General features: G+C 37.5%; 1 protein-coding gene across 1 annotated transcript in view; it reads left to right on the top strand.

The window, feature by feature from the left end:
* Positions 1-22,368, top strand: part of cerk (ceramide kinase) — a 38,534-nt gene extending 16,166 nt beyond the window's left edge. Inside the window, exons 4-13 of the mRNA XM_039668517.2 lie at positions 977-1,102; positions 1,839-1,905; positions 5,045-5,190; positions 7,948-8,022; positions 8,657-8,809; positions 8,900-9,005; positions 10,603-10,673; positions 12,633-12,838; positions 14,573-14,799; positions 17,877-22,368. Coding sequence (XP_039524451.2) covers positions 977-1,102; positions 1,839-1,905; positions 5,045-5,190; positions 7,948-8,022; positions 8,657-8,809; positions 8,900-9,005; positions 10,603-10,673; positions 12,633-12,838; positions 14,573-14,799; positions 17,877-17,964 — 1,265 coding nt within the window. The 3' untranslated portion in view covers positions 17,965-22,368. The remainder of the gene's footprint in view (positions 1-976; positions 1,103-1,838; positions 1,906-5,044; positions 5,191-7,947; positions 8,023-8,656; positions 8,810-8,899; positions 9,006-10,602; positions 10,674-12,632; positions 12,839-14,572; positions 14,800-17,876) is intronic.
* The last annotated feature ends 3,022 nt before the right edge of the window (positions 22,369-25,390 follow it).

The raw sequence follows: 25,390 nt of genomic DNA, 5'->3' as shown, positions 1-25,390 counted from the left end.
TGTAAATTTACTGTAAACACGTGTGTGTGTGTATATATATATATATATATATATATATATATATACATATATATATATTTGTCAGTGAAATGAATGTACTATTTTAGTTTAATAGTTTTTTTATAAATATATATATATATATATATATATATATATATATATACTAAATTATATACTTTTTTATATTAAACCTTTTGAGCATAGATCTGAATTTAAGTTCCAACTTAAACTGTAGTAAATCTTGAATGCTTCAGAGCAAAGACTTAAGTTGGATCTCTTTTCAAAGACGACACTTGGCAGATTATTGGTGAAAATATATATTTCAAAATCACATTTACTCCAAATAAATCTAAAGTTGTTTTCCAATTTTGAACTTGATATCTTAAATAGCTTTTGTCAAGTGTGATTGAGTTTGGCTGCAGTACCAAAAGTTTTTGTAATTGTTGCTTTGTGTAAATTTACTGTAAACACGTTTATATATGTCAATTATTGCCACATGTGGTACTGTACATAATTAGTATTATATATTATAAATGATGGACTTGTTGAGCTAACACGATGATAACTCTCTTCCTTTCAAGATGTCTGGCATTTTTGTTAGTTGCTCTGTTTCTATGGAAGCTGTTCTTCTGAGCTCTGTAACTCTGTCCAAAAATGGTAATCCAGCTGTGTATTAAAAATCAATTATGTTCTGATTTGCTGAATTGCTTTTAGTGTAGTGTAATTTGCATTCAGTCGCTCGACTGAGAAAATAATTGTAAATTTAAAATAACTCTGAATATTTATTTCAAACTTAAACCATTTCGAAGTGTTTTGAATGTAGTACTATGTACAAGTGCAGTTTTGGTCTTCTCTGAATTGTCGAATCTGATGAAGTTCGTCAAAAGCAGATTAATGAAGTAGTTTTGACAACCTAGAAAGACTGTTGTCAAACAACAACTCACTTTTAATGCTCTGCCCGCCTCTAATTCCACAGCCAATCGACCAAAGAGGTTGCTGGTGTACATCAACCCCTACGGAGGAAAACAACGCGGGAAGCAGATTTACGACCGCAAAGTGGCCCCCATCTTTTCCCGGGCTACCATTTCCACCGACGTGATTGGTGAGTGCCTGTCAGCTGCCTGCATTAACATTTAAATAAAAAATGAGCTTTTATGCTTCGCAAATAGATCTCCGTCGGCAAATGGCCCCACCTGCCATCCCGTCCCAGGAATATGATTTTATTTACAGCGCCATCTATCACCTGAGCTGGACATAATGCAAACTGTGATGGTCGATAAACACAGGAATGCGAAGACATCCATTATTTATCAAGTTTGAAAGAGAGGAAGACCCAGGGTTGGTGTGAATATTGGCTGTTAGAGCTAAGGCTTACTCAGCAGTTGCTTGAGGGTCTTTCTTTTTACGACCATGAGAACATTTCGTAAATGGTGAAGTACATGTCTGGCTGGACAAATACCATTCAAACCAAATCATTAGAGGAGCCAAACAAGATGTTCTGCCGACGGTTTAATAAGCTCTATACATCACCTTTGTCATATATCATCAACGTGATCCACAGGGCTCGGTCCTAGGCCCCATTCATTTTCAGCGCATCCCTCAGAGTTACGCTTTTACATCAGTGCTGATGGTAAAGAACCGGTAATGAAATGTACCAGGGATTGTTTTTCACCTTGACTTCAGCTTTATCATTTGATGCAGCTGATTGATGGTCTCCATCTAGCCAGCAGAAAAATGCAATTTAACTGCTAGATGAACATAATGATCCCCCCCCCCCCCCTTCTCAGCCTCATTGTCATTATGCTGTTAACAATGGCTTTTCTCTTTTGTTTCTATAGTTACAGATCGTGCAAATCATGCCAGGGACCACTTGAAGACAGAGGCTGATCTGAAGAAGTATGATGGGTGAGTGGGCATCCCGCTGGGAGATTGTGGTCGCTGTGCGGCCACTCTTAATTTGCCCAGCGCGGAAAGCGTCCTCTGCAGCAAAGCTCAGATTAACATTTGCACATCAATGCATATCGGTCTGGCACTGCGGCAGATGACGGCGGGTAGCTTGGGAAATGAAAACTTCAAGTAAAGTGGCTTTTGGTGATGACAGCACGGATGCTGCTTCACACCTGGGCCAAAGGCTAGATTCAGAAAACAACACTTCACCGTCTAGCTCTTTTTCCTGTACTTTTTAACATGCATTTCTATTAAGTTTTATTGAGTTTAGACACAATCCACCTTCACACAGTAAAGCTGTTCAAATGGTGTAAAATCATAAAATACACTTTACGGTACAGGTATGACATCTGTTACTCTCATAAGCAACAATAATTCCTTACTACTATGTCTACCGCTTAAGGCCGTGACACACAAAGTTAACGATTGATCAAAGTCAGGCCATTGTTGTGGGTTTGTCATCCCAGTTTTTTTGGATGTTGGTTCTACTCAGACGCCATTGGCTGCTTTTTGGCCGATTGAGCATGTTGAACTCTTACCTGAGCAATATTTTTTATAACAACATGGCCTTATGGGATGAAGATTTCTAGTTTCAGTTTCCAGTTAGACTTCTGACACTGGTGTACAGTTATAGTATAATATATAATGTATATAATTTATAATGTATATACTATTTATATACACTCACCGGCCACTTTCTTAGGTACCCCATGCTAGTAACGGGTTGGACCCCCTTTTGCCTTCAGAACTGCCTCAATTCTTCGTGGCATAGATTCAACAAGGTGCTGGAAGCATTCCTCAGGGAGTTTGGTCCATATTGACATGATGGCATCACACAGTTGCCGCAGATTTGTCGGCTGCACATCCATGATGCGAATCTCCCGTTCCACCACATCCCAAAGATGCTCTATTGGATTGAGATCTGGTGACTGTGGAGGCCATTTGAGTACAGCGAACTCATTGTCATGTTCAAGAAACCAGTCTGAGATGATTCCAGCTTTATGACATGGCGCATTATCCTGCTGAAAGTAGCCATCAGAAGTTGGGTACATTGTGGTCATAAAGGGATGGACATGGTCAGCAACAATACTCAGGTAGGCTGTGGCGTTGCAACGATGCTCAATTGGTACCAAGGGGCCCAAAGAGTGCCAAGAAAATATTCCCCACACCATGACACCACCACCACCAGCCTGAACCGTTGATACAAGGCAGGATGGATCCATGCTTTCATGTTGTAGACGCCAAATTCTGACCCTACCATCCGAATGTCGCAGCAGAAATCGAGACTCATCAGACCAGGCAACGTTTTTCCAATCTTCTATTGTCCAATTTCGATGAGCTTGTGCAAATTGTAGCCTCAGTTTCCTGTTCTTAGCTGAAAGGAGTGGCACCCGGTGTGGTCTTCTGCTGCTGTAGCCCATCTGCCTCAAAGTTCGACGTACTGTGCGTTCAGAGATCCTCTTCTGCCCACCTTGGTTGTAACGGGTGGTTATTTGAGTCACTGTTGCCCTTCTATCAGCTCGAACCAGTCTGGTCATTCTCCTCTGACCTCTGGCATCAACAAGGCATTTCCGCCCACAGAACTGCTGCTCACTGGATGTTTTTTCTTTTTCGGACCATTCTCTGTAAACCCTAGAGATGGTTGTGCGTGAAAATCCCAGTAGATTAGCAGTTTCTGAAATACTCAGACCAGCCCTTCTGGCACCAACAATCATGCCACGTTCAAAGTCACTCAAATCACCTTTCTTCCCCATACTGATACTCGGTTTGAACTGCAGGAGATTGTCTTGACCATGTCTACATGCCTAAATGCACTGAGTTGCCGCCATGTGATTGGCTGCTTAGAAATTAAGTGTTAACGAGCAGTTGGATAGGTGTACCTAATAAAGTGGGTGAGTGTGTATATATATATATATATATATATATATATATATGTGTGTGTGTGTGTGTTTGTTTTTTGTTTTTAAATTGGACTTTGAGTCTGTAAGATTGATTGATTGATTGATTAGTTATTTCCTCTCATGCTGTTGTTGGACTTTGTGGTGTGTTCAAGCACAAATTTCTGGCTCGGATGCAAGTAACGTAGGTTATAAACAGGTCCGTTTTCCTTGAATCTAGCTCTTTGGTGATGCACTTTCTTTAAAATGCTATTAAAATTTTCCTTTAGCTAACTAGCTATGGTTAGTTGCATCCTTACCTTGTACACTCTTAAATCTTTGAATTGTGACGTCGCATAAGGCTACAAATAGAGGGCCTCCTAAACTAGTATTTGGTTGGCACTTTTGTTGGCAATCTGATCAAGTCAACAAATCAACTTTCAGTAACAAAAATGAAAGTGATTACCTTAAGTCAATTTTATTTTGCAGAGCATTTCCCAATTTTTGTAATATGGCAGCCAAATGTAATTAATTTGCCTATTGGCGGAAGTATCCGTTTTTTGGCGTGTTCGCACGGCAGGAACTAGGAATGATTTTAGTTCTAGAAGCTCATTTTGGAGGAAATAATTTAGCTCCTACTTCAGAGTCGAGTCTAAACCAGGACTTTAGGAACTATCCGTGACGTTAGTGTACGGCTGATTGGCCAAACGCACACGAAACGAAACACCAGCACCCGCCATTTAAAAAAAAAAAAGCTGTGTCAACACACAGATTATAGCCTATATATTTACTCTACAAACATATAAAACAGTGATAGATGAGCCTCTTAACCTTTAAGATGAGGAGAAAATCCAACGCAACTTTGAGGGGACCAATCCAAACATGATTGTATTTGTACATCAACCACACGGCATATGCTAATAACTTTTCATATACTGTCTACTTTCTATGTATAACAGTTCTATCTAATTGCGTATAAGACAGATTGTGATCTAATGAACACTGCGAATGTGAGCACTGTGTGCCCAGGCTCTTGCATTCTCTGCTCCGTCAAAATAAAAGTCACAAGAGCGGCTTACGTCACTTCAGAGTTCCTACTGGCGGTGCGAACGCAGCCAGGAAAATGTTCCTAAGGTAACCACCGTGGTGGCTTCCCGGTGCGAAAGCACCTATGCACCCTATCTTTCAATACAGGTAATATTTTTGTTTTTTCTCTGCAGTGTCGTTTGTGTAGGAGGAGATGGCATGTTCAGCGAAATTATGCATGGCCTCGTCTCCCGTATGCAGCAAGAAGCAGGTGTAGACGAGAACTCCATGGAGGAGACCCTTGTTCCATGTGGACTTCGCATCGGCATCATTCCTGCAGGTTAGTCACAATCCTGGTACTGGCACACCCATGAGCACTCTATTAACAAGCTGATGAGTTTAATCTGGTGCGCTATATAAAAGAGGTATCCAAAATGTGCGGTGTTGGTGATGCTCCAGGACTGGGAATCACCTGTCTACAATCACAAATCTCAGAATCTGTGCAGCCAGGACAGTTTTGCAGCATGAATTTCATTACTTTTTCATGCACATCACTTCTTTGGCTGAGTTCCTGGAAATATCTATTGCTCACGGTTCCATTACGTTTTGTTTTGAGATATTTCCAAGTCCTAGTAAGTTTTACACCTGCTCATGGGCACAGCTGCATACTGGAGGAGAACGGCGGGAGATTATAGCACTCTTTTAAAACCCAGTGAGCAGCCTAGAGAGCATGTTTCACACCATAGGTACACTCCTGATACAACGGCATTTTTAGATTCTATGTTTTGACCAAATTCTAGTCAGCCATTCACACAAAACATGTTGCATTCTATGTGTTCTATTTATTTTTTTAAGCGTGGGACTATGTAAATATATTTTTCCTGCATCTTCTCTCTAGTACTCTCTTTTTAATTTGGGATTCTTGATTCATCGGCCATAATATCGGTATCGGCCGATATATGTTAATTTTTATTGTTCTCGGCCCGCCAAAGAAAGAAAATTTGTCCAATATATTAAAGCCGGTCAATAATGGATTATTTCCTTTAGCTGAGACACTTGATTAATGATTAATAAAGAATTATCGGTTATCGGTATCGGCCAAAATTTGCATATCTTGCATCCCTAGTTTTAATGCATCCTGATTAACACCCTAAAGAACTTTTTACACTGTTTCCGTGTCGGCTTGCTAAAGAGATACTCAAGATACACTCTCAGACCCTTAATGTTTTTATCATTTTGGACATTTGTGGCTTCAACAACCAGATGCATTTAAACTTGTCCAATTTTACCTGGAATGCATCTCAAACCTACTCCTGAAGTGATTTGAGCGATTAGATTTAAGCCCGACCGATAAAGGATTTTGAAGGCCGATACCGATACAAATATTTTGGGGTTTTAAAATCCGATATTCCGATATATCGGCCGATATTTTTTATTTTTTTTTATTAAATATTGTTGGATTTCACACACGTGTAAAAGAAAAGCTAACTTTTCTGCACAAGATACGTTTGATACTTTTTCTCTATGTCTAAATGTTCACTCCTCGCAAGTATAACTTACATTTCACAATGCAGGGACTGTAACTAGAGATATGCTAGTTATAAATACGGTAATCATTACTTTATTTAGGCAGAAAAAGTTCATTGTGGTTTCCAAGCTCATTAATGTTAACGTTAGCGGTCTTCCACTGATGATAGTGGCATTAGTTAGCTTTGTGGTTAGCTAGTCTATGATGAGCCATAATTTAGCAATAGATAACATCATACTGCAAATTGTAAAACATACATTTTCAATATAACAGGCCAAGGACAGATGATTGAAGCGTGTTTCATCCGTTTTTATTTTATTTTTTTAAATATTCATTTATCGGCCATTATTACTGCCGATACCGATATTTTGGAAAATGCCTAATATCGGCCGATATATCGGTCTGGCTCTAATTTAAATCCCTCTCGAATGCGTTTCAGAGGGCATTTACACCTGGTCTTTTCAAGATCAGATGGCTATGGCCATATGTAAACGGGCCTTAAAGACAGCACTTCATGTATCCTTTGTGGATCAGAAATGTTGACTTGTACACTTTCCCTAAAAAATCTCACTGACCCAGACATTAACCCCAGGCGAGCACATGAAGAATAAGTAGGCACCTTTTCAAAATCTCTGGCAGCAATTGATATCTTAACGACTGTGGCCTATCGAATCGTGTTTTCTGATATTAATGTTTGCCATGTTGTTATCAGAGTGTGTAATTCTGTCAATTTATGGCCTTATCTCACGTTGTCCAGACACGCAAGGACAAGTGACAGCTTCCAAGAACATCTCCTTGTCCTTTATCTTGCACTGGTGGCAACTGATCTGATCAACCGAAATTTGGGACACATCTTTGACTTCAATGTCTAATAGATTTTAATCATGTTAATAACATTTTATTGGCCATCTAGCACGGAAATAGCCCATTTCTTTTTTATATGTACCATGATTTTACCAATGAACCAAGTTTTATTAAGATTTAATAGGATATTTTCTTTGATGTAGTAATACAACAATATTCTTTAAAGTACAATATAAATAGCATGGTATATGGCAATTGTTCAGTACCATGTTATATATCAAAGTACCACGGTATAAGTGTTCATTTTTATTTTTTGTCCCGTTCGTGAAAACAGAGGAAATGTGAATGAATTAGTCGGGCACGTTTGCAGTCGGTGTGTTTTTAAACCTTCAACCTCATGCTTATAAGCAATTTGAGGAAGAGGAATTAGATTAACAGACCAGCATATAAGAGATAGAAAGAGGGCTGAACTCATCTGAAATCTCATCTCTCTATATAACAGTGCCCTGCAATTCTTCAGCTACAATCATTTCAAGATCGAAAAACTTTATTCTCACAAGGGCCGAATGGAGCAAAACCTCCATTGGCTTGTGATGTTTGGTTAGCGTTCACAATTGAAGGTTAGATTGCGGCTGCCCCCGTATGCCACTGAAATTGAAAAAGAAAGTGTGATTTTCATACGTTAACCTTCAGAGTGGATTATGAGAGGATAGATTTAGGCCGTTTCTGAACCCCTGACCCATGAAATGTGTTTTTTTAAAACAGGTTCGACTGACTGTGTATGCTACGCCACAGTTGGCTCAAATGACCCTGTCACCTCAGCACTTCACATTGTTGTGGGTAAGTGGGCATCTCCATATCTGCCTATGGTACAGTATGTATATTTATGTCAATTTCTCTATAGCATTTGACAGTTGGAGCTGAGCAGTATGTAGAAATGTCACCTAGTAGAGATGTTTTTAACTCAAGTGAGCAACTTGTCAATCATTTGTAAAGGCTTTTCTTGTCCACCAAGTTTCAAATGAAAAGAGGTGATAATATTTTCATTAAGTCATTGATTTAAGTTTGCCTGTCTTCCCTTGGCTTGTGACTTCAAACTGACTTCAAGCACTGATTTAGTTCTTTGTAATGGCAAATAATTATAATAATAGGAATACTTTACAATAAAAGTGTCCTAAAATTGTTAATTGAGTATATACAATACACCACCAATAGCTGTTTTTAATTTATAATATTTCACAATATTACGTTTTTGTTGTTGTTTTTTATCAAATAAATTAAGCTTTGGTGAGCATAAGACTTCATTAAAAATCTTACGTAACAAAGCATTAAACCATGTTGAAAGTAATATCAGGATTTTCCTAAAATTATATTTTTGGAGAGACCGATCTTATTTTACAGGAATATGCACTATTCTCAGATGTGACATACCAGGATTTTTGTTTCCTGAAATCCATCCGGACTTTTACCACAGGTGATTCTCAACCAATGGACATCTGCTCAGTGCACAATGAAGACCGCTTCCTGCGCTACTCCGTGTCACTGTTGGGTTACGGGTTCTACGGAGACGTGCTGACGGACAGCGAGAGGAAGCGTTGGATGGGCCCGGCCCGTTACGATATCTCAGGTACATAGGAAAATCTCTCAAGACTGAAATAGACATGTCTTGTTTTGTTTTATTTTTTATTTTAATTTTGTTTTATTTTTTTCCCCACAGGTGTAAAAACGTTTCTGTCACATCGCTATTATGAGGGAACCGTGTCCTTCTTACCCGCTGAAGGAAACTTGGGAACTCCAAGAGACAAAATGCAGTGTCTGTCTGGGTAAATGCTGTACTGTGTCTTTTGCTTAGTCATAATACAATCCCATTAATATGAATCGGGGAGCAAACATGACAGAACCTGTAAAATTAACCAGCTAAGGCTAATCATCTGATGTGTTTCTGTTATTGTAAACTAGGGCTTGGTGGTAATTATACACTACCGTTTGGAAGACGGTACATTTAAAGGGATACTCCACTTTTTTTTGGAAATAGGCTCATTTTACAACTCCCTCAGAGTTAAACAGTTGAGTTTTACCATTTTTCAAATCCATTCAGCCAATTTTATGGTATTTAGAAGAATATCAGTAACCAGACAGTTTTTGGTCTCATTGACTTCCATAGTAGGAAAAAATATATACTATGGTAGTCAATGAGACCAGAAACTGTCTTTTCTGTTTTGAATTTCTAAAAATCACGACTTCGTCGGAATGTTATGAAACTTTGTGACTTTTATGGCATTATGTATGTGAATAAAAAAAAAATTAGGTCATGATCCGAGCATGCTAAGTGGTCGTAAAAAAAATAGTCACACTTGTGGTCTTCGGTCAAAAATGACCGACCCATAAGAAATGAATGGGAAATTGACACAAAAAAAAAAATTTCTCTGAATTTTTGTACGTGCAATCTACAAATCGGCCACAATTCTAAAAAAAAAAAAAAAGTACACCGCAGGAAAGGGGTGACACTCTACAACATCTACACACACCCACACACACACACATACAAACACACTTTTATACACATACACACCAATAAATTTTGATTACAAAAAGTATGTTTTGAATTTTTAAAAATCACAGCTTCATCGTAATGTTACGAAACTTGGTGACTTTTATGGCGTTATGTATGTGAACAAACAAAAAATGAGGTCATGATCTGAGCATGCTAAGTGGTCTTAAAAAATAGTCACACTTGTGGTCTTTGGTCAAAAATGACCCCATAGGAAATGAATGGGAAATTGGCAAAAACACAAATTCACACATTTTTATTTATTTATTTATTTTTTTTACATTTTTTTAAATAAAAACCCGTTTTTGAGATTGTTTCAACTATATATTCAAATCCACCAATAAATAAATAAAAATGTGTTCATAAACAGCTGGGGAATTCACATGCTTCTCCATAGAGAGCTGTACATGCCATGTGGTTACACCATGATTCTATGCTTTTTCTCTATACTGTAACCAGATGGTGCTAATTTTCTTCAAAATTTTTTTTTTTCTGAAGGCCTAGACTCTATATTAAACTAAAACTGCATTAATAATTTTTTGAAAAAAAATAATATATATATAAAAAAAGATATATATTTTTCCATGGCAAAATAGACCATAAATATTAATAAATTCTATCAAATTGTCTCGAAATGCTAAATTACAAAGAATAAATGTTATAGAACAAAAATAAATCGCATTGGTTTTACTGGGATGGAGGAAATTTAATTTTTAGGTGTCCGGTCACTTTTGACCGGGAAGATAACAAATGTGACTCCGAATCGAAGAGCACCTGAGGGATATATATACATAACCATTTTTGAAGTGCGTTTGTGGCTATATTTTGTTCTTCACTGTTGGCAACATCTGTTTCTGTTTGATTTGCAGGTGTAGTATCTGTCGGCAAACCTCGTCTGACAGATTGGTCAGCAAAGATGAAGACAGTGTTTCTGATGCTGGTGAGGAGCGTTTGGGAATACTATCTATGTCAATGTTTAACTGAGCTCGGCCATTGACAGGAAGTCTCATATCTGCTCTGTGGTAAATGCGCCCACCCGCAGTACAGGCCAACAAAGTGCATTTTCAGCTGTGATTTGTAATGCCCCCATCTGTCGGCTCGACTGGCACGCTGTTTGTGAACATTAGGCCAAATGGTTCAAGCTGCCGCCCGGCTGATCGTTTAGAGAGTGCACACATACACACACCATATTATCTCTGCCTCACAGCAGCCCCCGAACAACTGGCACCTCCGTTACCCAGCATTCTGTGTGTTTACCCTGAGCACTGATAAGTGCTGTTTACAGAGACACACTCTCTGCCCTCACAGTCCCAAATTGGCATTTGTGCGTGATGATTTCCTGAATGCTTTTAGACCCGCGTGGCATAAATAGATTCTTGTGGGAAGAATGATGTAAACGGGACACAGAGAGTCAAGGGCCCTTCATCAGTGAGCCAGTGCCACAGAGATTTACAGTCACCTTACTTTCTTTCTCATTCTTCCTATTTAAAATGGGAGTGATTTGCCTGTGAAAAACTATCGCTAATGTGTTCTGAGTTTTCAGGCTGTTCTGGGTTGTTGCTTAGACATTCATAGCCATCCATGGTCTTGGGAAACGCTAAAAATATTGGGGAGTTTTATTCATTTATCAATGTTGGGGAAAGTTACTTTTAAAAGTAATCTGTACAATATTGTATAAGTAGTAAACTTTGTATATAAAGTCATGTGTTATGTTACTTTTACATTACTTTTTTTCTCTCTTTTTTTATAACAAATATGTTTTTGGCAAATGTTAAGGCTCTTCAACCTCAAAAGTGAAGTAAATAAGCCTCAGGCTGAATGAAACGCAAATTCACTCCTGCTGTGCTGGCACAAGAGAAGAAAGTTCAACTCTCTTACTTCAGCAATAAAAACAACCAAATTAAACACAAATGTGATCTTTATTTAAAGTCATTTTTGCTTATTGGTATGGTTAAATGGGATCATTAAAGGTCAGCAGCAAAGACATTGGTTAATAAAGTGAGATGAAATACATCAAGTATAGTTGTTATTTAATGTTTAATTATCTCAGGTTTGTGAAATGTTGCGGGTTTGCACTTAACTGATTCTTCCCCATTTTGAGGAATACCGAATCTGTTTTTGTGCAAGTGCGATGCGTAAATTCATGCTCGCATTTAGTAGCGAACTACGGAAACCATCATGTTCACAAACACAGTGCCTCTCACAATTTCTCTCAACATTGATACTAGAGATGCCAGTCAATAAATGGGACAACTTGCGTTACTGATTTGAAAAAGTAACTCCGATATTTAAAAGTAATATGTTACTTTTAGGGATGCACCGATATGAAGATTTTGGCCGATACCGATAACCGATACTTCTTTATATCTGAAAGCAGATAACCGATATATCGGCCGATACATTTTTACCTAATTTTGAGAGCCTGATTACAAAAACAAAAGTCTCACAATTAAATCCATGTCCCAAGCGCACGATTATAATGATGTTCTCATTATAGTGTTGTATAGCCGATATGACAGATTTGCGCTGCACATGTTGTACCGAACCATATTTTCATTTTTTAAGAGATTTCAACCATATTTCAAGAAATTCAAAAACATAAACAGTGCTCAACAAGTGTCTCAGCTGAAGGGAATAATACATTATTTATCGGCTTTAATATATCGGCTACATTTTATTTCCAGGCCGATAACGAAAACATTAAAAATGAACATATATCGGCCGATACCGATATATCGTGCATCCCTTTACTTTACTACTTACTAACTCACTAACGTAACTCGCATTGCTTGTAACGCTTTAGTGCCCAAAACATGCCCAAAAACTCCTTACTATACTAGAAAAAATGCCCAAAAACTGCTTACTATACTAGAAGTCACTTGATGTTGTTGTATTTCAGAGTGTCGGGACACGTGGACGGTCGTCAGGGGCAAGTTCTTGGCCATCAATGCCGCCAGCATGAGTTGTGCGTGTCCTCGCAGTCCTAAAGGTCTGTCGCCGTCAGCACACCTTGCAGACGGTACTACTGACCTCATCCTCGTCAGGAAGTGCTCCCGAATCGACTTCCTGCGCCACCTGCTGCGGCACACCAATAAGGCCGACCAGGTACCTGCTTCATCCACAACCGAAACTATCAGTAGAATTAATGTTTTAATGAAAGAGACGAAGCTAATTCATTCGTTTTTTGAATAAAAAGACGGGACTCTCTTTAAAGGATTAGTTCACTTTTTAAAAAAAACTTTTGCTGATAATTTACTCACCCCCATGTCATCCAATATGTCCATGTCTTTCTTTCTTCAGTCGAAAAGAAATTAAGGTTTTTGATGAAAACATTCCAGGATTTTTCTCCATATAATGGGAACCAAACGGTTCAAGGTCCAAAAGACAGTTTCAGTGCAAACTGCAAACTGTTCAAAGGGCTTTAAACTATTCCAGACGATGAATAAAGGTCTTATCAAGCGAAACGATCGCTCATTTAATAAATAAATAACAAAGTTTAAGTTTTATAAGCTCAAATGCTCGCCTTGCTTGTTCTGTGATGCACGTTCGTGACTCTCCTGTTCGAACTCGTTAATCAAAATGAACGAATCTTTTTTCAAAATGATCGAGTTGAATCGGGAAAAGATTAGTTCATTTTGATGAACGAGTTTGATTAGGAGAGTCACGGTCGCACATCACACCCTAACCCTAACAGAAAGACGACCATTTGAGCTTATAAAACTTAAACTTTATTTTTTTTTTAAAACGAGCAATCGTTTCGCTTGATAAGACCCTTATTCATCTTCTGGAATCGTTTAAAGCCCTTTGAACAGTTTGCACTGAAACTGTCTTTTAGACCTTGAACCGTTTGGTTCCCATTGAAGTCCATTATATGGAGAAAAATCCTAAAATGTTTTCATCAAAAACCTTAATTTCTTTTCGACTGAAGAAAGAATGACATGGACATCTTGGATGACATGGGGGTGAGTAAATTATCAGCAAAAGTTTTTTTTTAAAAGTGAACTACTCCTTTAATCAACACACTTCAAAAAAAGTAGTTGTATTAAAAATGTTGTATTAATATAGATTCATATGCATTTTTAATTAAGAGCAGGGAATCTTGTTCTTTGAAGTACGTTATCACAGCAGGGTTCCCATGGTCATGCAGAACCTTGAAAGTCATGACAATTAGTCTTGTCTTTTTCTATTTATGCTTAACTACTAAAATATTCAAATGTCTAGAAATGGTTCTTTTGTGAGTACGATCTCTGTCAAAACAGTCTTCACCCAGTAATCATAGAAATTCATGAGCATTGGAACATTGTAACAGTCCACATTTCAAATGCCCCGGCCCTAGTAATGTATTTTAGGATTTATATTTAGCATGTAACTAACCTAAATCAGAGCATGGATGTTACAGATTACAGTGATTGTATGAATACATAATATATTAGTTTATTTCTCATCAAAGAAACAATTCTTGACATTTTCATTTGTAAATAAATTTCCATAAATGATTGTAAAATACATTTGTTAAATGAATCCTTGTCAGAACAAACACTTAAACAATCTGTCAGAAGTTTGGGGCCAGTAAAGGTTTTTTTTTTTTGCTCACCAAGGATGCATTTGTTTGAAAATACAGTTAAAGCAGGAAATATTTGATGGTTTTTAGTAGAAAGGTCAAAAGACCACCATTTATTTGAAATATAAATATATTTGTAACATTAGAAATGCCCCTTTTTTTGTCAATTCCATCTGTCTTTTCACGATGAAAGTATTATTCTCTCCCTCTCTTAAAAAACCTTTTGAACGGTAGTGTTTAGTGATATTTGACTTGTCCTTCTCTGTTTCTTTGAACAGTTTGATCACTCTTTTGTGGAGGTGTACCGGGTCAAGCAGTTTCGATTCACCCCCAGACATCAGGAGTGTGATTCCGAAGTGGACCTGAGAGAGAGAGAGAGCGGAGCGGGAGGCAAGCGATTCCTCAGTCAGATCTGCAGAGAGCACAGGGCATGTGGCTGTGTGCCTTCCCAGAGCAACTGGAACTGTGACGGAGAGATCCTTCCACACACTGCAATTCAAGTCCGGTAGGACACGCCCCTTTCCAGATACACCAATTCTTACTTCTACATTTTAGTCAGATACTTTTATCCAAAGCGACTTTCAGAGTATACCTGCTTGTGAATTCATGCATTTGTCAATTGAACGTGTGATCTTGTGTAGCCATCGCTATGCTCTACTGTTTGAACTGCAGACACTTCCCTTGAGTGGTAACGTGCCTATTCTACCAAGAATAGCCCTAAAAGTACACTTGTTTCTGACAGCATAATGACCAAAAATTAAAAAAATATTCGAAAAGGAAAGAGTGTGCCATTTATATTTTTAATGCACTAACTACTTCAAGCAAGTTCTAATTGTCATTGTAATGAAGGGGTGCGGACATCACTGCCACTCACATTGAGACTTCCTCATAAATCTGAGAGATGTCACCATGTATGAACAGTTTTCAGAAAATGTTCCTCCAGCTCAAAATGAACATGCTTCACTGAAGTGGAGGTCGATTAGCGAAAGCTTCAGTCGAAACGTTGAGGTCTCATGAGCACCAGATTGTCTAAGCACTAGCATACTAAACAGGGTAAATAAATGGACTTTTGTGTTCCGAGCCTGTGCAAAAATGAAAAAACTCCCTCCATTGTGCCTGCTGAGGAGTTGTTCTCCTCCTCGATACAGCATGACAGCTCGCCCGAACGCATCATTTCCTTCACGCCCCATTGTTCTGTGTCAACAATGCGTAGCAATGAAATGCTCCTAATTTAATGGCCGTCTCACTGTTAAAGGCTCACCTCCTTTAATTAAAATAGAAGTCCATTCATTTATTTCATTTTCAGCTTCAGTAATTGTTTCTCGAATGAGTAAGCAAATAACCTGTTAAGATAATTGATGATGATACCACGGCCGAAAGAGGCAATCGCCTGGCACTGAACTCACCTCCAGAGTATTGAGTGGAATTAGAGGAAATTAAAGAGCCCCCGAACCTCCTAATAGCGCATGCATTTAACTGCAAAAGTTTTTACTCGACACGACAACGCATTTATTGCTTACCAGCTCTCGCTCCCACTTCTTTTTACTCCCAGGACACAACGTATTAGTGGTGTTTGCTAAAGCAAGCATCAATTTTACCATTGCAAATAGTTTGGGATTTGAACGAACTACTATCCTTCAGGGTTTCTGCGAGCCTTTAAACTCTTAATTCGCCCTTACACCCATTAAGGCCTTAAAATAGTGTTAAATCAGAGCGTTAAATATTGCACGCGTTGCAAAACACAGATAATTTTTCTCTACATGAAAAATGTAATAGTTTAAAAGAGTAGTTCACTTTTAAAAAACTTTTGCTGATAATTTACTCACCCTCATGTCATCCAAGATGTCCATGTCTTTCTTTTTTTCAGTCGAAAAGAAATTAAGGTTTTTGATGAAAACATTCCAGGATTTTTCTCCATATAATGGACTTCAATGGGAACCAAACGGTTCAAGGTCCAAAAGACAGTTTCAGTGCAAACTGCAAACTGTTCAAAGGGCTTTAAATGATTCCAGAAAATGAATAAGGGTCTTATCAAGCAAAATGATCGCTCATTTAAAAAAATAAAATAAAAAAATTAAGTTTTATAAACTCAAATGGCCGCCTTGCTCTGTTCTGTGATGCGCATTCATGACTCTCCTCTTCGAACTAGATCATCAAAATGAACAAATCTTTTCCCGAGTCAACTCGTTCATTTCGTTCGTTGAATGAACCAAATTACACGAAAAAAGATTCGTTCGTTTTGATAAACTTTGAACAGGAGAGTCACGAACGTGCATCACAGAAGGCGCACCATTTGAGCTTATAAAACGTAAACTTTTTTTTAATGAGTGATCGTTTCGCTTGATAAGACCCTTATTCATCGTCTGGTGTCGTTTAAAGCCCTTTGAACAGTTTGCACTGAAACTGTCTTTTGGACCTTGTAGCGTTTGGTTCCCATTGAAGTGCATTAAATGGAGAAAAATCCTGGAATGTTTTCCTCAAAAACCTTAATTTCTTTTCGACTAAAGAAAGAATGACATGGACATCTTGGATGACATCGGGGTGAGTAAATTATCAGCAAAAGTTTTTTTGAAAAGTGAACTACTCCTTTAAGTCAGTTTATGCTTAAAACGAGTACAAATATCAAATCAAGCAGTTTTTGCTGAGCCCATTTTCGGATATTTGTTCTTGTTTTAGTCATAAACTTCACTTTGATCAATTTCACAGAAAACAAGACTTCACATTTTGTCATTTTACAACTGACGTAAATGTATCTTGGTTTAGGAATCTTTATATATTTGTACTGGAAAATTAGAGAAATACTGAGGAAACATCACTTTTGCAGTTTGTCCATTTTTGGAGAAATTAATTTAAAAAAGTAACATCTGTTGGAAAATGCATTTTCAAATTCTAAAGCGTTGCTCCTTAATTTAAATTTAGAGAGCATAATTCCTAATAATCCCTTCGGTCTTAAATTTACCTTCATAATATCTGCAGAAACCCTGTATTTAAATGTTTTGTAAAATAGTTTTTAGAAACCTTGACTCATTGGAAATTTTCACAAAACATGCTTATACACACAATTCACTGCATTTTCCAGTTGAAATGAACACTAGTGGCAGTAATACAAAAAAACCAAACTACTTTTACCATAGGGAATGATTTCTAAACTAATGCATTTTCACATTTGTACCAAATAACCAGCTCCAAATGCGAAGTGCAGCGCCTCGGTAGTCGGTACGAGTCCCATGAAACGCAATTCAAGATAAAACTGCTCAAAGACTTGTCAAAGCAAGCTAAAGTGACCTGGTCGCTTCAGCAAATGTGTTTTTATTTTTATGTTTGCTTTAGTGTAGGTGGGATGATTAGCACCACACCAATTCTTTCACAAACTGCCAACCAACGTAATAAAACGTTGCCAGATTCACGTTCAAACATATCCGGCTTTTAGCACCACTCACTTTAAATGTGTCACAAACTGTGTAAACGTAATAACATTTAGCTGAAATGCCGCCTCAGGGACACATTTCCAATGTGCCTGGGCTGGTTTTTTATCGTGTTGCATTTTGTTTGACTTTTTCTTTCTTTCTTTCTCTTTCTCAGGGTCCACTGCCAGTTGGTCACACTGTTCGCGAGAGGAATCGAAGAGCAGCCGGTGTTCGAGGACCCGTACCCTCACTGTGCAATATAGATCTCCATAAAATGAACTTAAGAAACCTCCAGCTGGAACACGAAGGTTTGAGATTCTTCGAATGAAAGAGTCACCTTCAGCTCTGCACAATGTCATGCTGTTATATCTAGATAATCCTCATGAAGATGCTTTGGAAACACAGAGCTGGAGTCAACAGCATCTTTATACAAGGCTGTAAGATAGGATAAGCTGTTTCAGCTAGGCATTGGTATTGCTGTTTTTGTTTTTTCATTTCAACCCTTGAAGTTGTTGGTGATATCTCTTGTTGTGTGCGACAGCTTCCAATTGTCAGCGTTTGTCTTCCTCCGCGATCAAGCTGGTCTTGAGAGTAGCGTTAATTGAATTCCAAAGTCATATTCTTGAAACTGTGAGATGTTTTGCTTATGTAAACATTCCTCTTGGTTGCACTAGGGCTGTAGTCAAGACCACCTTTGTCGAGTCCAAGACCAGGACTAGTCGAGTCCAAGTCAATACCGAGTCCAGGACAGGGAAAAAAAAAAAAGTCTAATGCGTGACATTATAAAGACAGTAATTTTGGGTTTTATTTGTTGATCTAAAAGCAAAAGTGTCACTACACCAGTGGTGGAGGAAGTACTGAATCTCAGTAAAAGTACAAATATCCAGCTAAATATTTACTTTAGTAATTAAGTAGAAGTAACACATTGACAACCATACTTAAGTAAAAAGTACCTGATTTTAAATGTACGTTAAGAATTAAAAGTAAAAGTACTTGCGTAACAATTTATTCTCTTAATGTCTTAATTTTCTAATGATTAATAAAACATTTAATTCTAACTCATTCAACTTAATACTCCTATAATGATGTTCAATAATGATGGAAAAAAAATGTTGTCACCATTTCTCAAACAAGCTTGCAATAAGGCAATATAGCTACACATCATGCTTATCCTTACTATATGTTAATAACTATGTTTGGCAGTAAACACGATTAATTTATGGTGTAATTCTGAACCTCTTGGCTTGCCATAATCCTAACCAAACGTATATTACACAAAGTGCGTTTCCTATGCACGTAAAAACAAATTTTCGCGTATAAATTGCACGATAAGCGCACTGCGTGCGGGACGCATTTAGTGTGACCGGGTTGATAGATCTATGGCAACCAAACGTCACTGGTGAGACAAACGTGCAACGAACAGACGGTCAAATTACGTTTTGGCAGGGTAAAAACAATGGGAAAATGTAACAGAAGTTGTAAAAAAAGTATAATAATTGCTACAAAAATGTAACGAAGTAAAAGTAAAAAGTATGCACTATTTATTTTACTTAAGTAAAGTAAAGATAGGTGAAAAATGTACTTAAGTAAAGTAACAAAGTATTTGTACTTCGTTACATTCCACCACTGCACAACACCCAAGATTAAGTAGTAGATAGTAACTGTAGTAATAGCATGAGAAGATGCGCTCCATTGTAGTGAGCACTTGGTCGGTTAATTTTGGCGTTTTCTAAGTTAACGTTACCCTAATAGGCTAGTAATAAATGAACAGACATACAAAAATGTATTTCGTTGTGTAGGCGTCCTGGAGAATGTTTCTGTTCGTCCTAAACGCATTTTCTATTGTCAATTTAAAACTGAAGATTAACGTTACCCAAATGAACCACCAGTGGCCAGTGTTTCACTTTTCCTTCAATAAGACACCTGGACTCGGTTGAGACCAAAAGCCATATTTGTCAAGACCAGTGGCCGAGGCCGAGACAAGTCCAAGTCCGAGACCATAGAAAAACGTTCTCGAGTCTCGGACTCGAGTACTACAGCCCTGGTTTGCACCTTTGCTGTTTTGTCTAGATATTAAGTACGCAAGGTGGTGAGTCGATAAAGATAATGGTATACCAAAAAAAGGTTGTGGTTTGTGTTCAAAAAATAAATACAAATCTAAATTCTGTCATCATTTACTAAAAAAGTTTCAAACAAATTTTGCCCATTTTGTTGTTTTTAGCAATGTTGGTATTGTTAACTAAAAAAAATCAAAAATGTATTTGGTCTTTAAAACAAATCAGATAAAGTAAATGAGTTGAAGTACCAAGTACTAAAACTAAAACTCAAATACAAATAAATTCAAGCTATATAGAGATCTTTTAAAAATATTTACCAAAAAAAATTCGTAAATTACTAAAATTAAAGGAGAATTCCAGCGCAAAATGAACCTTTGGTCTAATTACACATTGGTACCAGGTCAACCGTTCTCTGAGATTTGTTTTCATGATAATCGAATGTAAAAAGTTTTATCTCTAAAAATGCTTCGTTTTGCATGTAGGGACCCTCATTATGTTACTGTGTTAGTGTGGGGCTATTTTGAGCCTTGTTAGTGGTATAAACTAGCGATTTATTTTACTTAGTAAATGTCCCCATTACCAGTATTATACGCTGAACAGTTTTTAGAGATAAAACTCTTTACATTCGATTATCATGAAAACAAATCTCAGAGAACGGTGGACTATGTACCGATGTTTTATTAGACCAAAGGTTCATTTTGCGCCAGAGTTCTCATTTAAAGTGAAAACGTAAAATTTAAGGGGGCTTTTGAGCATGTTTTTGAAAACGATACCGTTACCATCTGTGTAAACTGCAGAAACGTGAATTCGTGAAAACGGTGACTTCGCACGCATTACATGTTCAGTCCGTTGGAGCATAGAGTTCCTTTTCAAAGTGACATCGCCAACTACTGGCCTGGCATGAATAATACAGCGTTTTTAGTTGTTTTAACAGACCCTTGTGAACGTTTCCTTCGGAATGTACAAGCATGTCATGTTCTATTCAACACTATCTCACGACCAATTCGTACGAATTCGACGCATGATTAAAAAGTGTCTAATTCGTACGATTTGTCTAAACCCACGTGATGGTTAGGTTTAGGGGCGGGGTAAGGGGTAGGTCATTCGTACGAATTCATACAATTTGGCCAATTCGTAAAATACATGCGATTTAGCAAAATCGTATTAATTCGTACGAGTGAGGTCATATGAATTGTTACGAATTAGCCACTTTTTAATCATTCGTCGAATTCATACGACTTGGTCGTGAGATCGGGTTGGTTCTATTTGGTTAAGACTTGCGTTATTTTGGGAAAAAGTAGTTATGACATTCTGCTATTCTCTCTTTTTTGTGTGTTTTACTAAACCTATTACAGGTTTGGAACAACATCGGGGGGAATGAATGTCAGAATTTTCTGTTTGTGATGAACCGTTCCTTTAAAATGTTAGCATGAAGTAACATCTAGTAGCCTACATGATTAGTAACGTCATGTTATTTATTTAAAGGCAACATTTACTGTTATTTTTCGCATGGAACATCTGTATGAATCCACTTCTCAAAACTCCTGTTAGATGTTTGACCAACTCTAATTCTAACTTCACTCTTACCTCAGTCAGTTTTGTTTTGTGGATATTTCTCATATGTAAATGTAGCTTTAGTGAGCTGGACTACATGAGTAACACTGCAGGGTCAGTGCTCATAGTATTCATCAGACAGAATGTAAATGAAAATACAGTAGCGCTCTTCTGTGCTCTCCCCTCAAGAATGTTTCCTCTTTTATAATGAATTTTATGTTTGTTTTCTTCTGCCGACGTCTTATTTCTTCTGAAAGATCTTATTGTTCTTGCAGTATCAAAGGATGAAGGAGTTTATGACAGACAGAGAAATTGCTTTTTCGCCGTAGTGCATGTCAGTTGCTTTAATATGCATGTTGTTCCTTGAGCTATGCTAGTGATTGAGAGCATTGGTTTCCCATGATGCATCTGTAGAGGATACACATGTTCTGTAGCAAATGACATATTTGACTGGAAGATTGTTCCATTATGATTAGAAAAAAACCTAATTATGATATGAAAAATGATTTAATTTATTGTAGAGAAATGATGATGATGTCCACCGATATGTACTAAAGTAAGACCATGGAAATGATATCCGTGTATGCAATTCTAGAGCTTCCAAGAGCCTCTGCTGTTCTGAATTCTGAACTGTGGCTTGCTTTTCTTGTGTGTGAACAGTATTTGTGTCGTGTGTAGTATTAGCCTCATGTCAAAAGCTTGTGTATTTGACACCTACTCCTGTTTGACAGCCCACTTCAGCCCTAATCAAACCCATGCCGTGCCACCAACTTTCCCTACTGATCCAAAGATATCAATCACAACCCATTTTAATCACTTGAATGTGGCTGCGTTTTTGATTTGCATCGCCCTGGTGGCTGCTGGTCATTGATGGCTCGTGATGGGTGACTGTATAATCTACTGCAATGCTTGTCTAGAGAGTGTGTGTGTGTGTGTGTTTCCAGCAGAAAGCACTTGTCATCTTGCAGGACTCGAGATGACGTGTAAGACCTGATGTTTAATTTGGTTTGTTGAATGAAAACGAAGAAAATCCGCTAATAAAGTTTATCAAACAACCTTTAGTGTCCCGAGTGGTCCGTTTTGATACTCTTATACCATTGATACCGGTTTTATCATATATCATTGACATAAATTTGAATATTTGAGGACTATTTTCATGATGATTCTGTTCTCATTACTACAATGCAGAGCTAACAATATTTTTCAATTGTAGATTTAAGTCCAATATGCAGCATTTGTTGGATAATTTCTTGGTGAGATTGCCATGAGAATCTAGCAAATGAGTGGAAGAGAACGTACATGCCTAGATTGAAATTTGAATATGATCTTTTGTAAATTAAGTGGTTTTGGGTTTTAGGCGATCCACAATTGTTCGTTGTACAAAAATCCTTAAAATCCTCAATCATTAAGAATAGATTACCATGTTGTTGTTTCTGTATGGTTTCATATTCTTGACAGTCAATCATTTTTAGGAATTTTAGTTGGCACAAACTATGTTTTTTTCTTGGGTGTCAAGGCTGAGGTCATGTCACGCAACCTATCAATGTCTACATCCACCTGATTTGACTAACTTTTAACAAGACACGTGAATTTGTGCCAAAAATACCATATTATTTGCATTAAGTATTGCTTTTTCCCTGCTGTGTCAGAACACACCTGTGCCCTAATTTTTGGGTCTTCAAACCCATTGTTTGAGCATCGTAGATGTTGCATCAAAGTCCTCCAGGAAATTTCCGTATTTATGAGACGAGAAATCGTCAAGTGCATTGCAATCGCTTTAGAAAATCAGGTATTTTAATACTTCTTCTACAAAAGTATGAATTAAATAGATGCACATCAGGTGTGTTTTTTTATTTATTTATTTTTCTCGCTTTTCTTGATGTTTTTATTCAATTTATGAAAGTGATGAAAACTGTTTTTTTTTTTTTTTTTTAGTACATGCATCTTGGTTATTGCACATTCCAACAAATAAAGCTATTACTTCTGCCATATTTTCTTACAGGCATGTCCCCAACTTGGAAACTCAAGGCTCAAAGTTACTCATTTATAACTCAGACCTACACGGTAACACTTTATACTACAGTGTCCTTGTTACATATGTTACATGTGCAGACCGAAGCGCCCGCGCCTTCAGATCAGTTGGACGTGGCTGTGATTACAAGAGGTAAAAACGATATAAATACTGTTCGTTTTCTCACACAAACTGCTCGTTTCGTGTCTTAGGCCATCAATGTGTACTTACATTTACGAGTCATTAAATCATGTTTAATTTGGACTTCTCTGTGCATGCTCTTTGAGGAGGACCCCATAGACCTCCATTATATGACTGACAGACAACAACGGTTTGACCTAAAAATATCAAAATTGAAAATACTGTGGAAACAAAGACACCTACATCTTGGATGCCTTTGAGGTAAGATAAAACATATCAAAAAGTCATTTCAAAGTGAACTATCCCTTTAACTATCCTAATCCTATCCTAAATCTATAGTAAGTACATGTAGTTGCTTAATATTACTCAGTAATTAAATATATAATTACACATACATATATAATTACTAAACATATTTATATATACGGGAAATCCCAATGGAAGACGATTTCGATATATCTAAATATGTTTAGTGAAAGGTAAATCTTCCGAAATCTCCGTGTAAACAATGCGTGACGTAGACGCGCGAGAGATCACTTCCGGCGTAACTTTGGAGACGGTTCAGTTCGTCGGTTCAATTGAACATCTGATTCAGATCAGTTGACGGCTATTAAACAAGAGGTAAAAACGATATAAATACTGTTCGTTTTCACACAAACCGCTCGTTTTGTGTCTTAGGCCATCAGTGTGTACTTACATTTACGAGTCATTAAATCATGTTTAGTTTGGACTTCTCTGTGCACGCTCTTTTAGGAGATCACCATATACCTCCATTATATAACCTCCATTATATGACAGACAAAGGTTTGACCAAAAAAATTTAAAATTGAAAATACTGTGGAAACAAAGACACCTACATCTTGGATGCCCTTGAGGTAAGCTAAAACATATCAAAAATTCATTTCAAAGTGAACTATCCCTTTAATGCTAGGTCAAAAAGTTGCTGACTTCTGTTTTCCCCAATTGCTTCCACTTTGTTATAATACCAGTTTTCACAAATGGACTTATTGCACAGGTGACAACCTATCACGACACCACGCTTGAATTCACTGATCTCCTGAGATCGGCCAATTCTTTCACAAATGTTTGTAGAAGCAGTCACAGGTCTAAATACAATCGTCAGAAATAATGAGGCTAAAAAACTGGACGGTGAGTAGATGAGTTTCCACTTTTGGCTTGTATTTTTTGCTTCAAATACATTTTTGAAATGTTCTGATTCACCTCGGAGCTGCTTGGCTTGGCTTGTGGTGAACTTGTTGGAAAAACCAACAACATTGTGATGACGTTCATGTGCTTTAATCTCGCAAACAAAATGATCTTTCCGACAAGTCTTGATTGCACAATTATATGTTTAGAAAGTGTGGACAGTGTTTACATTATTTGTGTGCGATTCAACGTTCAAAGCAATATGAATATTTGCATTATTCATTGGATATGAGAAAGCATTACACATTACATCTCTACACAATACCATCCTACATTTGTAAAAGCACAAAACACATCTGATCTCCCAGCTCCAGGGAAGGCAGTACCTGTCAAGAGCTGTTATTATGAATCCACTACATGAAATGTTCTCATGTTTCAGTGCTTTTCTTAAGAGCATTTAATAATACAGAGCCTGCGCTCCTGACAAATGTCATTGGCTGGGTAAAAAAAAAAAAGGCGAATGGGGTTCCTTCAGGTTTAACAGGCTTATTGCATAAAAATGACTGCGGGGGAGAAATAATTCGTTCCGTCCAGTGAGATGGAGGGATATTTAGTTCTTCGTTTTGCTCACAGTTTCGATATGGTCCATAGATTATGCTGCTATCTGGACCGGCATGGCAATGAAGCCGGGTAATTTTCTCATCTCTCGTCCACAAAGTAAATTCCATTTCCTTTTCCTCCTCTCTGTAGCTTCTCCCGCGTCCTGATTGATTTATTCTG

This window comes from Pimephales promelas, chromosome 24 (assembly GCF_988280905.1).
Source record: "Pimephales promelas chromosome 24, fPimPro1.hap1.1, whole genome shotgun sequence".
Lineage (NCBI taxonomy): Eukaryota > Metazoa > Chordata > Actinopteri > Cypriniformes > Leuciscidae > Pimephales > Pimephales promelas.
Note: the sequence above shows the minus strand (reverse complement) of the source record. Positions and strands in the feature narration are given on the sequence as shown.